The following is a 13,255-nucleotide window of genomic DNA, read 5'->3' on the forward strand; positions in this document are numbered from 1 at the left end:
CGTGTTGGAGTTGCTAGAGAGAGGAAGCACGGTGAGGAGACCTCCTCGTGTAGAGGAGGCTGCAGTCAGTTTATGTAGACCTGTAAGATGTACTGAGCGCCTGTTCTGAGAAGTTAGTGACAAACTCTTTTCTATAGGTTCAGTTTAGCTGACAGGTTATGCAGTAAAAAAAGGAGTGCTTACACAGGGGTCAAAATAAAGACTTGACTGAGATAAATGCCTCTCTCACTTAAGTATTAGCAGTTTCAGCAGCACAGATTTTTCCTTTGATAAGCAAGTGCAGTCCTGGTACATCTCTGCATCTCTTAAAATACCTGAATTAATGTGTATATCCCAAATTACAGATTTTCAATGAGATTCATGTCACTGGTCCTTCTCATGTCACTGTTGGGCTCCATTTATTTCCATAGGATTTGGGGGAGGGGAGCTAAATTCCCTTTTGCATGGAATTGATACCTTGGTAAAGGTACTCCTTGGTAAAGGAGTTTGGAAGTTCAGAAGTTTTGACGTCATCTTCACAAGAAACTCTTTAAGTTTTGGTTTGGTGTTTTTTTTTTTTTTTTGGACCAAAGCCACTGGTCTCTCCATTGTGTCTTTACAAAGATGGCTAAGTTAGCAAATACTCTTGCACAATTTAACATTGGATTTGAATGCTGACATTATAGTCAGTGACGAGTGAGAAACTGGACACCTACATCACCAGATGTGACTGCCTCGTAGTTTGTTGAGAAGTTTCTGTTGAACTACATAAAGCTGTTTTAATTGATGTAGGAGTGTTCTTTTTGAGTACTGTAGTTCAGTAGAAGCCCAGCAATCGGGTTGATCACAGGACCAAAGAGTGCTTTATATTCAACATAGTGGATTCAATTAAACTTCTCCGCGTTGAAGGCATTGACTGAGATATTGAGTCCATTCTTAGTTACTGAAATGTCCGGTTAGTGCTGTACATTAGTTGTCGTATTGGTTTTATGTGGCAAGGTTTTCATACTGGAGGGGGCTGCAGGGGTGGCTTCTGTGAGAAGAGGCCAGGGCTGCCCCGTGTCGGACAGAGCAAATGCCGGCCGGCTCCAAGACGGACCCGCTGCTGGCCAAGGCTGAGCCCATCAGCGACGCTGGTAGCACCTCTGTGATAACATATTTAAGAAAGGGCAAAAAACACTGCACAACAGCTGTGAGAGAGGAGTGAGAATATGTGAGAGAACCAGCCCTGCAGACCCCCAGGTCGGTGCAGAAGGAGGGGAGGAGGTGCTCCAGGCGCCGGAGCAGAGATTCCCCTGCAGCCCGTGGGGAAGACCATGGTGAGGCAGGCTGTCCCCCTGCAGCCCAGGGAGGTCCACGGGGGAGCAGATATCCACCCTGACTCATTTAGACACCTTTCTAGCTGGAATACTTTTAATAATCATAAACTTTCTGTTTTTTAATTCATGGTGGAAATAAACACATTATGCTGTTCAGTTTTGACTATACTTATGTTACTTGTTGATGTAAGCGATGAGTGTGGATTCTTGGTGAGTTCTCATATTCCATACACATCTGTTCACTCAACTAACTGTAGCATCAATTTATTTTTTGCTAGGAGTTTAGGAACTTAACTCTTCAAGTCGGATTTTTTTTTTTTCCAGAGGATGAATTGTGTTTGATTTTTCTGTAACTTCTTACAGGTATCAGATGATGGTCGATATGTCTTGCTGTCTATCCGAGAAGGGTGTGATCCAGTGAACAGACTGTGGTACTGTGATCTACAGATGGAGTCTCAGGGTATATCAGGTATGTGTTTTCTTGCTTTGTAAGTTTTCCATCACTTTAAGACAATGTAAGACTTGAAATACTTGATTTATGTTTAAATATGTGTATTGCTTAACCTCCTCTCTTTTTTCTAATGCAGAGATTATGAGAAAATATGCTGCACTGCTTCTGGTAGCATTCCATTCTGTTATGCATCAGTAGATGGAAAACTCCATTCTTAGTTCTGTAGTTTGTTTAAAAGGTCACAGGGAAAAATTGAGATAATGTAAGCAGCATTACCAGTCTATGTTCCATTTCTTTCTATACCACTAGTACTTTTCTGTGTTTAATTTTTTACACTTTAAAAATCCCTGTGTCCTCCTTCAAGTGCTGATCTCCCTTTTTTGAAAAAAGTACCTGCTTTATAGGTAATATTTTTTTTCTCCATCTAGTACTAGGAAACAAACTAAAATCATCTAATATTTTGGTAAAATAACTTTGCTTTGTAGCATCATTATTATTACAGTAGAAGTATCTACTCATATTTCAAATACACGTTCATGAAACGCTCCTTCCTTGCCTTCTAACTGGGTTAGCCTTTGGCTTTTGTGGATTTGGCTTTTTAGCCTCAATGGTATGGTCTGCAAGTATGGTACTTTGCTCCATATGGCTATTGTTGATGGTTGGCATAGTTAGTTGTTTTACTGATTAGTGGTTTTGTATTTCCAGAGGGTTGGATTATTTGAAATCTCTTCCTCAATACGTGCTTTGCATAGAACACAACTTAGCTCTTTTTGATTCTTTGCGGCTTCTGTCTTCGAAAGCTTCAGAAACAATAAATACTGCAGTAGCTCCTTGTTAAATACTGGATCTCAAGAAACTTGTTCTCTTGCCCATAAACAGAATATTCGAGGCTTATGAGTGTGATTAGAACTGATAGCAGCTCTGTAATATGGGGTGTATAGTTCTGTTTCTGTCTGCCTTTATTACAGTATGTGGTTGTGTGATCTTCCCTTAGTTCATCAACAAGTCTTAGTACAGTATTTTGAATTTTGGTGAGTTAAGTGTTAGTGATGATGGTTAACAGTTTTATACTCCTTTCTGGGGAATTATTAATTTTGATTTGTGGACATGTCACTCTCTCCTTTTTATAAAGGATATTTCTTAATTACTTCTAAACTTGTCTTGGACAACTGAGTAGTTGTTTGATGTCCTCTTGAATGTAGAAAATGGCAGGTCTAATCAAAATTATTACAGATAGTTTCCATGTAATTATTACAAACATAAAACTGTAGATAAAAATGTCAGTTTATACAGTGAAGCATTTTCATAAATGATAAATTGCACTGTCATTCAAGTTGACACTTTCCAGCTAGAGTTAGAATACACAAAAATCATAGCTCTCCTTCCATATTCACCCTCCTATTTATAGATACACTGGACAACCTTGAAGAGAATACTAGCATTGAGCCTTGAAAGACCATGGCTGAGATAATGAAGCATCTGTTTTGTACTACCTGGTATAAGGTAAACCTGGAGTTTAACCTTTTCCAGGCTTGGAGATGCTGTTTTAAAGAAGTTTTTTCTCTGAATCAGTCTTTGACTTGCCGTTCTATTTGTTTGTTGTTGGGTGGGAGTTGTTCCATCCCTCCAAATTCTCCTTTTTTGCCTATAAAAGGAAAGATCTAGCTGTAACGATTTGCTTGCACAAATTCTCCGTTTTATAAACTTGGGAACTCTCCGTATCTGTCTCACTAAGTTGCCACGTGCATTTTCAGTACAAAGACTCTTAGCTTTACCCATGTCTTTCTACCTCCATGTTAGTAAGCACTGACCTAACAGTAAACATCTGGGATGTTTCCTAGAGTTGATCTTCTATGCAAATGTGAACACCCTGAACCACTGGTCCTTCAGCCTTTGGTAGCCAGAGGCAGTAAGTTGAGCAAGCAGTAATGTATGTACGCTTAATTCTTGGCTCTATCAATCTAGACCACAAGAGGTGTAATTTTAGTTCAACTTGTAATTTTCCGGGACAGCAAGAGGTTACTTGTGAAGTTACAAGAAACAAATGCCAAATTTCATTATTTAAGCTGGTTTACACAAGTAAATAAGCAGCTCTAGAATAATGGAATTCAGTGGCAAGTCTATTTCTTGATTTAAGACTTGTATTTAACTGCCAGTTTGTACAGACTGCTCGGTAATATCTCAAGGTATGTTCACGTGGGTTAAGATTAAGTGATGCTTAGAGAATTACGTATAACAAGCACATTCTGAAAAAAACTGAGCTACAAAAATACTGGCTCTTTTTATGCCATCCATAGAATGCAGTGTTCAGTACGAAAGTCTAGGTAAATATCAAACCATACCACTTGTAATGAAGTGTTAAGAGCATCAAGTGTCTTGGAAAAGTATCTGTACTTTTAAAACACACTACATTATTCTTCTGACTTTTACAACAGACTTTATTTATGAGTAGAACTCATACCTTTGGTGACATCTAAGATACTTCTTGCCATTTTCCTCCTTCAGAACTATTCAATGTTTAATCTGAGCCTTTTTATTTGACCTGTTTACAATGATCTGTTTGTTCAAAAATCCATTCTAGTGTTCAGAATATCTCAGTTTTGAAAAAAATATGAAGGAAAGAAAAGTAGGGTAGCTAGTGTTTTTCCAGTGCCATAGATGGTACTTGATATAGATAAATCATTAGACTTTCAGGCACTTTTTTTTTTTGTTTCCCTACTTGCTCTTTTAATCCAGGTTGTCCAAGAACACACTAGTTCTTTAGAAAATTTCCTTTTTATGATTTAGATCTTTTAAGTCTCAAACTTCTTTAGACTTATTCAGAGGACATCAAACACAAAAGGCAATGAGGCCTTTTTGAAAGGTACAGGCAATAATATTTTACACTGTGTCCATTATTTACAGCACGTATTTCTTTGAGAGGAAGTAAAAGCAACTGCTGAGCAAAAGTTAATGGATGAGATTCTAATTCTTAGGAAGGTTGTGGCAAAACCCTAGTTATAGAATGACACACTTCAACAGATTGTTTTTAAAGTGGCTCTGTGGCATATATTGTTTATAAAATAACGTTTCAATCATGTAATCATGAACATCTCTTTTTTAAAATAGTTTCTGTCCCAAGGTAAACATACCACTGCATAGTTTGAAATGCTACATGTAAAACTGAGTTAAGGAATTTTCTGTTACTTAGAATTGCACAAAAATGCAAAGAACTGATTCTCATCTGTGACTTATTACCAGAAACACCTATTTCAAAATGTCATGTTAACTAACTTAGGGGCACCTTTCTTGATTTTTTTGATTGCTAGTAGTGCATTCTTTTCCTTTGACAGGAGGAAATCAGATTTCTTAGTTGTTTAAACCATTTTCATTAAAAAAGAACATGTTTTCATAGTCAAGATATGCAACCACTGAAGAGTGAATTTTTTTTCCTTCTGATGTACTGAGGCCTTGTGAAGTTAACTGTAACTCTGTTGCTGTTTCTTAGAGATTGTTGCAATGCTAAAGGCTATTTATTTGGCCCCCTTGCTAACAAATGGCTGTGAAGTCATGAAGTTCAGTGTTGCAACCTCAGTACTGACTGCCAAAATGCCAGGTGGTTGTCTGTAGGAAAACTGCAGGGATGTGTATGAAAGGCAATTCCTTATGGTTATAGATCAATAGTGTATTCCCAAGATAGAGAAACTTACCTTTTTACTGGGAGATAAATATCCATATTTCATGATTTAGGAAAAGTAACATGGGGTAATTTGATTTGTAAAAAATGAGTGCAATTACTTGTTAACACCTGTGTGTATTTTCGTGGTTCAAAAGCAAAGAAAATGAGTTCTGAAAACTAAAAATAAATGCTGTTATTAACACTTTCTGCTTCTGAAGAAGCAGAAGGGATTTCTCGGGAGATGGGAGGTGTGAAAGTGTCCCTCTTTCATGATAGCAACTGTAATAACCCAAAACTAGAAGAGGAGAATGTCTCCTCTATCTGTAGATTAGATGTAAATTTGTAGAGAAAGGGGTGAAAATAGCAGGGTACATTGAAAGAGTGAGTGTGTGTGTGCACAACTTTCTCTTTTTATACCTGTGGCAAAGTTTGCATTAGAAAATTCTGCATAATGTCTTTTTCAGTGGGAAGGATATCAGGATAAGACAACAAAATACAACCAAAAAGTTGCATCAGACCTAGGTCCAGGTTTGTTCTGATCTACTATATTGAAGAACTGGTGGTTTATTTCTTACCTAAGATGCATTAGAACTTTTAATTATTGAATCTTTTTGCAGTGTTGATAGTAACTTCTATGTTAGTTTTCTTCAGACTAATGTTATTGACATCATGAATGACTAACTTCTTGCCTCTTTATTATGATGAGGTATGTTTCACAGCTTTAAAGTTGACTTCTTTAGTGTTACACTTCACCATTTAACTGTTACCGTACTGATGATGGTCTTTATTTCTAGACAGAGTTAATGTGGCTGTAATAGTTGTTTGTTTGTTTGTTTTTTAACTTTGGTTGTCTTAGGACTCGGTCCTCAAGATTAAAACTTGCTTTAGAGGTACTGAATAAATACCTCAGGGTTCACAATCCAGGGTCTGCTGAAGCCTTAAATGAGTCGATAGGAATGTGACAAATTGAAAAATGTAGTTTCTTGAAAACAATACAGCCTTACCCAAAAAGAAGCACTAAGTTGCTTTATTCAGTGAAGACTGTGCAAAGAAATTTCTCTTAGCAATGACACATCATTAACATGAAATGAGAAGTTTTCTTCCTTCTCCTAAGTCTGAATGATTATTAATTCTGTAGAACAGAATTCATTGCATAGTGTGTACAGTGGTAGAATTTATTAATATTTGTTATTTCATACTTTATCTAATAGTCTGGTTCATTAAAACAGTGAAAAAACAGTAATTATAGTCTCTTCCAAAGTTGGACCCAAATGATTGGCTTTTTCAGTATTTTAGGGTGTTTTGAAAGTTCATAATTATAATTTGATCTTGTCCAATCCCAAAGTGTCTTCGTTCTTGTTTTATAGAAAATGAAAATAGAAGCTGAAAAACACCACATGTTAGGGAGCGTGAGAGAACAGAAGAAAATATATTTGGCCTCTTCAAAGAATAATGTGGTATGTTTTCATAGTGTGTCTCTTAATCAGTAGTGATCTCCAAAACTGACAAAAATCTGATTTCTAGGGCAGTTGGGTTCCAATTTTCCTAATAACACTTCTAAATGCAATTAATAAACAGATTATCTCTATAGCAGCATAATTAATTATTGCTATTCTCACAGGTTAAACAATGAACTGAAGGCAGCAAAAAGGCAACTCCCATCTTGCATCAGTGTATAAGCTGTACCTTTTATATTGTATTTCCTGAAAAGGAGAAGATGAGTCTGAAATACTTGGCACCCCTCTGTGGAGGTCCCATCAACATACCCTCTACTCCCTTCTGCTCTTGCTGAAACAGACCTAGTACAGAATTCGCTCCTTCCCTGGTTTTGGCTGCAATGTAGCCATAGTTTGTATTAGTGTTCTTCTCAGTACCATCCTCCTGCTGGAAGTCCTGAGCCCTTCAGATCTTCTGGCTGATTGAAGCATGTGTTCAGGCTTCCTACTGCTTCATCGTAGGGATGGGGTATGCTGCCTGTGTAACTCAGAAGCTATGTCTATATAGTAGCAGGTTGGCCACAGCCTGCACTCTGACACTGAAGCCAACAGGTACATGCCAGCTCACCTCTGTGTCAGAGCTCTCTTCCTCCAAGATATCACAACTATGTCCAAGTTGCCTGTTGGGAATGATTTTGGCAAATACTGTCCCCCAAACTGTGACCGCGTACTGTCTGCCAATTGGCACACACTAAAAATGTGACAGGGGATATGCTAGCAGTTAAATAGTGCAGAAGTCATGGAGCAGTGCTTCAGGCCTGTGCCCCCCCTCTCTTTTATATATTTATGTATATATATATATATATAACACCAGGTTGATTTCACACAGCAGCCTGTTCTGTGTCAATTTCTTCTACAGCCAGGGATATGAATTACCTGGCATCGAGTACAGACTTCTTGTCATGACATGTTTCCAGCTGAACTATTCAAGAGCTGAGGATATGGCAATGTTGGGTGATGGATGGAAGTGAAGGAAGGAAGCAATACAGTTGCAATTTGCCCAAATGAAAGTTATGTTCCTTTCAGAAGCAGTGGTCACAAACCAGGAATGGTAGAAGTATTAGTATGATAGTAATGATTGTAATAATTTCTATCAAAAAGTTGTCCTAAGGAAACAGAGAGGTGAACTTAAAAGATGGTCTCCATCTCTCCTCCTTTCTCTATGTCCATGTCTGATATCTTTCACCAAGCACTAATTTGTGAGGTACAGAATTGGTTAGGTTGCAAGGGGCCTCTTGAAGTCATCTAATCCAACCCTTTGCTCAGGTAGGGTGAGCTAGAATGGGTTGCCCAGGTCCGTGTCTGATTGGGTTTTGAATATCTCTACAGATATTCTCCACAACCACTCTGAGCGACCTGGTGCCAGCGTTTGACCACCCCACATTAAAAAGTGTTTTCTTGTGTGCCAGTTGAATTTGCTATTTTTATTTGTGCCCATTGCCTCTTGTCCTGTCAGTGTGCACTACTGAGAAAAGTCTGGCTCCCTCTTCTTTGTTCCCTCCCATCAGGTTTTAATACACATTAAGATCGCCTCTGAGCCTTCTCTTGTCCAGACTGAAAAGTTGGGGCTTCCTCAGCCTCTTCTCATATATGCTCCAGTCTCTTAATCGTCTTCGTGGCCCTGTGCTGGGCGTGCTTCAATAAGTCCGTACCTTTCTTGTACTGGGGAGACTGGAACTGGATACAGCACTCAAGATGTGGCCTCATCAGTGCTGAGTAGAGAGGAGGAATTGCCTCCCTTGACCTGCTGGTAACATTCTTCTTAATGCAGCACAGGATGCTATTGGCCTTCTTTGATACAAGGGCACATTGATGGCTTATGGTCAGCTTATTGTCCAGCAGGACTCAAAGATCCTTTTCTGCAGAGCTGGTTTCCAGCCACTGAGCTCGCAGTGTGTACTTGTGCCTGGGGTTATTCTCCCCTAGATGCAGGACTTCATTCTTCCTTCTGTTGAACTGCATGAGATTCCATTCAGCCCAGTTCACTAGCCTGTCCTGATCACTCATAATGGCATCACAGCAATCTGGTTTATCAGCTGCTCCCCCCAGTTTTGTATCATCTGTAAATTTGCTGAGGGTGGACACTTTGCCAGCATTCAGGTCATTAATGAAGATCTTGAAGAGTATTGGCCCCAGTATCAACCCCTGGGTTACACCACCAGTGACTTGTCCCCAGCCAAACTTCAGCCAGGCTGCCTGAACTTCCACATGTACAACCAGTTCTTCCTTGTTTGTAAGTATTGGGTCAAGCACAGCACTTTCTTTGGCTTCTTGATCACCTTGGGAAGGATATGTATGGGTGGATGTCTTCTGTTCATGATATGCAGCCTGTTTTGTATAGAAATAAGAGATGCTTAATCCCACTTTGCTTTTTGAACCATTGGCTCCCAAATTCAATCAGTTGTGATGGAAAGGTAGGAGTCCCAATGATGCAACCCTGACAAGAATGCATGGGAGGTCAAGTGGCCAGGGTGAGAACCTGTTATGTAAGGGCTGTAGCATAAACTTGATCGTGTTGTACCTTGAAGATTCACTCAGATGAGCAACATGATGGACCTTGAGATGTGAAGAAGGCTTCAGAAGAAATTTTTCTCTTGTTAGACTTAAGACTTTCAGTCAAGGTTCTCTCTCGTGTGGATTATCAGAGACATGAAAGTCAATGGAAGTTTGTCCTTCAACTGTGACATTCATAACAGCTCTCTTCTGTGTGAATTCTCTGATAAGATGACACTCTGCTTAAGCTGAGTCTTAATATAAATTGAATTAAAATGTCAACTGACTTTAATCAAATCTGAGCACCGGCGTCCATTAGTTCCAGTGTTCAGAGACTTAAGTGTCTCTTCATTGCGTACAAGATTCTGTTTATGCTTTGTAGTCTTTTAATAGGACTTTTAAGAAGCACCCTTTGTGTGCATTTGTTTACTTGAATTGTTACAGTGTTCAGCAGGGCTTTGTCATTGTGGGGGGGATTGTGGTGACCTGAGATGGCACAGTTTCAGAACCGATCCATGGATTAGAAGGGGCAGTATTAAGCACAGCTAGGTTTCTAGAGAGTTCCTTAAACTCTTCCCAGAGATGACAACTGTTAAGTCATAGATCAATTCAGAGAGTGTTAGACAAGTGTGTTCTCAGAGTTGAAATAAAGTCTAACCACTGTAACTGGGAAAATGCACTGGAATATCATACTAAAGGAGTATTAGCTGATGTGGTGGTGTATGGTTTAAAGGACATATAGGGTAAACAAATAGGGTAGTTCTGTTTAGTTTTAAATTTGTATGCCCATTTTCTTGAACAGGCTATTAACTGAGATGTAGGTTGAATATGTAATAACAAGGCTAAGTTGCTCTAAGCCACATGTTCACAAAGCTCATCCAACAGCTAGTTGCGTCATTGACTGCTGTGAGATCCAAAGTATAGATGAGATGGTTAATGAATTTTCTTACATTATGCAGGAATTTGGTCACTGCCGAATTCTGTGTTGGAGGTAAAGTGAGAATCACTTCCAGACCCTAGATGTGTTAGAGGAGATGATGGACTGAATTTACCTCTTTAGACCATTAGCTGAGGCTCCTGCATTCCTGTTCTCCCCCTGTAGCTATTATGTGGAAACAGTCTGTGTGAAGTGAGTCCTCAGGATGATTCAGTCCATGTGGAATGCAAGTAGCCCTCTGGACAGGCCTGGACCTCCATGCTTATTGCAAAGGGTGCCCATAGCTGTTAGCTTATATGCTCCTAAAAATAAAGGGAGGGAAGGAAAAGGGAAAGCCCACAAAACTGAAAGACACTTTCAAAAATTAAAACAGGAACACTCCTCCTGTGTCATTTGAAAGAAGTACAAAGCTGAGGTGAGAGAGAAAATGATCGGGTTAAGACACAGGTATTCGTGAAAGAAGATCTCAAAAAAAGAGAACTAGCTGCAGGACTACTTAAGTGAGCATTAGTTATTTCAGAAGTTGTACTGACTGGCAAAGAGGAAATGAGGGAAATTGAAAAAGTTAAGAAAATGCTAGGATATTATAGGTAGCCTAAGATCTAGCAGATAACACATCTGATATAGATGCTTCTTGAACGTATTAAGGACAGAGTGCTTTGACAGTGAAACTCCAGTTTAGCGACCTTAAAGAAGAGGTGAAATAACATTAGAATAGAAAGAGGAGAGGCTCCGATTATTTCGGTCAAAATGCCTTTACATCTTGGAGATGCCTGCTGAGGAAAGACACATACAAATATCTGAGTTTGTAACTGAAAGCTGAGATGATGACCATTGTATTTTTATTTATTTATTTTTTAACACCATGTTAAGGTGATATTGACTAAACTAGTTACTGGATTGAAGTTGATTGACCAAAGAAAACTTCCGTCAAATATGCCAGAGACAGGACTATGGTTTTGTAATGAGGAGAGAAAAAATAACAGAGCTGGTGATTAAGGGAAGGGACCTAATATATGGAATGCACCTTGGAATTGAAGGGGCATGACTGGTTTTCTGGTATTATAAATGGTCTTGTAGTCATTCTGTACTTAGGTTGTATCCCGTCTCCCCCCCCCCCCCCCCCTTTTTTTTTCCCCCCTCCTTCTGTAATAGACCCCTGACACCCCTGTTCCCTATGACACTTGTTTGGACCTATCCTTTAAAATCTAACAGAGGCTGGTTATAGGACTGTCCTTTATCCTGTTAAATTTCTTTGAGATACATCAGAATTTAAATACTGTTTGAGCAGTGGGTAAAAACAAGCGCATGTGCATATACTTAAGGACTAAAGCCACACTACCACTGTAGAAGCTCACATGCTCAACGTCCTGAGTATGTTGCTCTATAGCAGCATCCTGGCTGTAGCAGGAGGGCTGAAAGATGAATAGGCAGATCTGACTTCTCTTGTCTAGATGGGGCAAAACAAAAGGTAGGGCTTCCCTTAGCTACAAAGGGATCAAGGTGCTAAACTACTCCTATCCCAGACATTTTATAGGTGTGTTACGTGTTGCTAGCTCTTCTCGTACTGAATAGTAGTGTTCTGGTTTCTAGGTTGAGGCCCTTGTATTAAGTGAAAGACATTTGTGTTGCTGTGAAATGATTCATAGTTTGATGGTGTACTGTACAGCTTATTTAGAAATAGTAATTGCTTTTATCATTTTTCCCATTTTAAGAAGGCCTTAAGAAAAAAATTTGGAAAATTCCATGCAATATGGCAGTATTACACTGGATATAATTAGAGGTTGGGAGGTGGCAGATTTCATATGAGCATATACAACTTTAAGTCTTCTCTGTCATGTATAGAGATTATGATACAGTTTTTCATTACTATATTCATCTTTGGGGGGTTGTTTTAGCTGAACTAGTCTAATTCAGCACACAGATGGGCATATAGGAGGGGATTATACTCTTGTGGAATATTTCAAGTCTGGTATCAACTAATTACAATATAAATTCAGAACTATGGGAAAACTCATAGTTTAGAAAGTTACATTGCAGTTTCTCATTGCAGTAGAGTAAATATGCTGTACTTAGGGAGGGTTGTTAGAATTAAGGTTGGCTAGCTCATTTGTGGATTTGTTTCTAACTTAGTGTATACTAGAAACATGGTACAATTTATTTGAAATTTTTTTTACCTGTATGTTAAGAGAGCCGCTTGCTCAGAGTAAAGTTTTTTTTGTTGGTCTGAAAGACAAAAAAAAAAAAATTTCCCTCAAACAACACAGTATCTGGTTGAATTATTTTGCTTTAATTTGCAGGATAGAGTGGAGGAGTGGGGCAGGGGGGATCCATCTTGGGAAAAGAAAGAGGAACAGGAATGCAAAATGAAACAGTATGTTTCACATGTGGAAATGAAAAACGCTTATCAAATGTCTGCCTGACAGAACTCAGAAGATGACTGAGAATTCAGGGATGAGTCAGCTCCTGTGGGAATTACTGAGCAACACAATATAGCCCGTAACAGGCTTACAGGAGTTCAGATATGCCTTTCCCCAGCAGATGGAAGGAATGTGTAGTCTTCCCTTTTTGCTTTTATTGACATGTAGCATGTTTTTATAGCAAGACAAAGATTTCCTTTTTAATTTCAAATTAAATTCATTAGTTTCTGTCTGTTTTGAAAAGATTAATGCAACAGGATAAGCATATCCAATTGAAAAAACAAAGCTGTAAAACCTTTTTTGCCTCCTTAAATCATGACCTTTTTTCATATTTATGCTCAATTACATGTCTATCCTGTTTTTATTGCATATCTAGACAATACAAATAAATAAGTAAATCTCCACCTTTTCCATCTTAGACGCTGAAAGGGAAGATCCAGATTGTCCCAAAAGAATTGGCAAGAACTGGAACAGAATGAAATAAAGATTTCACCCCTTTTTG

The 13,255-nt window shown here is 38.7% G+C and overlaps 1 protein-coding gene across 2 annotated transcripts in view; it reads left to right on the forward strand.

The window, feature by feature from the left end:
* The window catches only part of LOC115353038 (prolyl endopeptidase), a 116,813-nt gene that overhangs the window by 27,837 nt on the left and 75,721 nt on the right, over positions 1 to 13,255 (forward strand). For both annotated transcript variants that reach the window (XM_030041975.2, XM_041118223.1), the window contains exon 7: positions 1,662 to 1,767. In XM_030041975.2, coding sequence (XP_029897835.1) covers positions 1,662 to 1,767 — 106 coding nt within the window. The remainder of the gene's footprint in view (positions 1 to 1,661; positions 1,768 to 13,255) is intronic.

This window comes from Aquila chrysaetos, chromosome 2 (assembly GCF_900496995.4).
Source record: "Aquila chrysaetos chrysaetos chromosome 2, bAquChr1.4, whole genome shotgun sequence".
Taxonomy (NCBI): Eukaryota; Metazoa; Chordata; class Aves; order Accipitriformes; family Accipitridae; genus Aquila; species Aquila chrysaetos.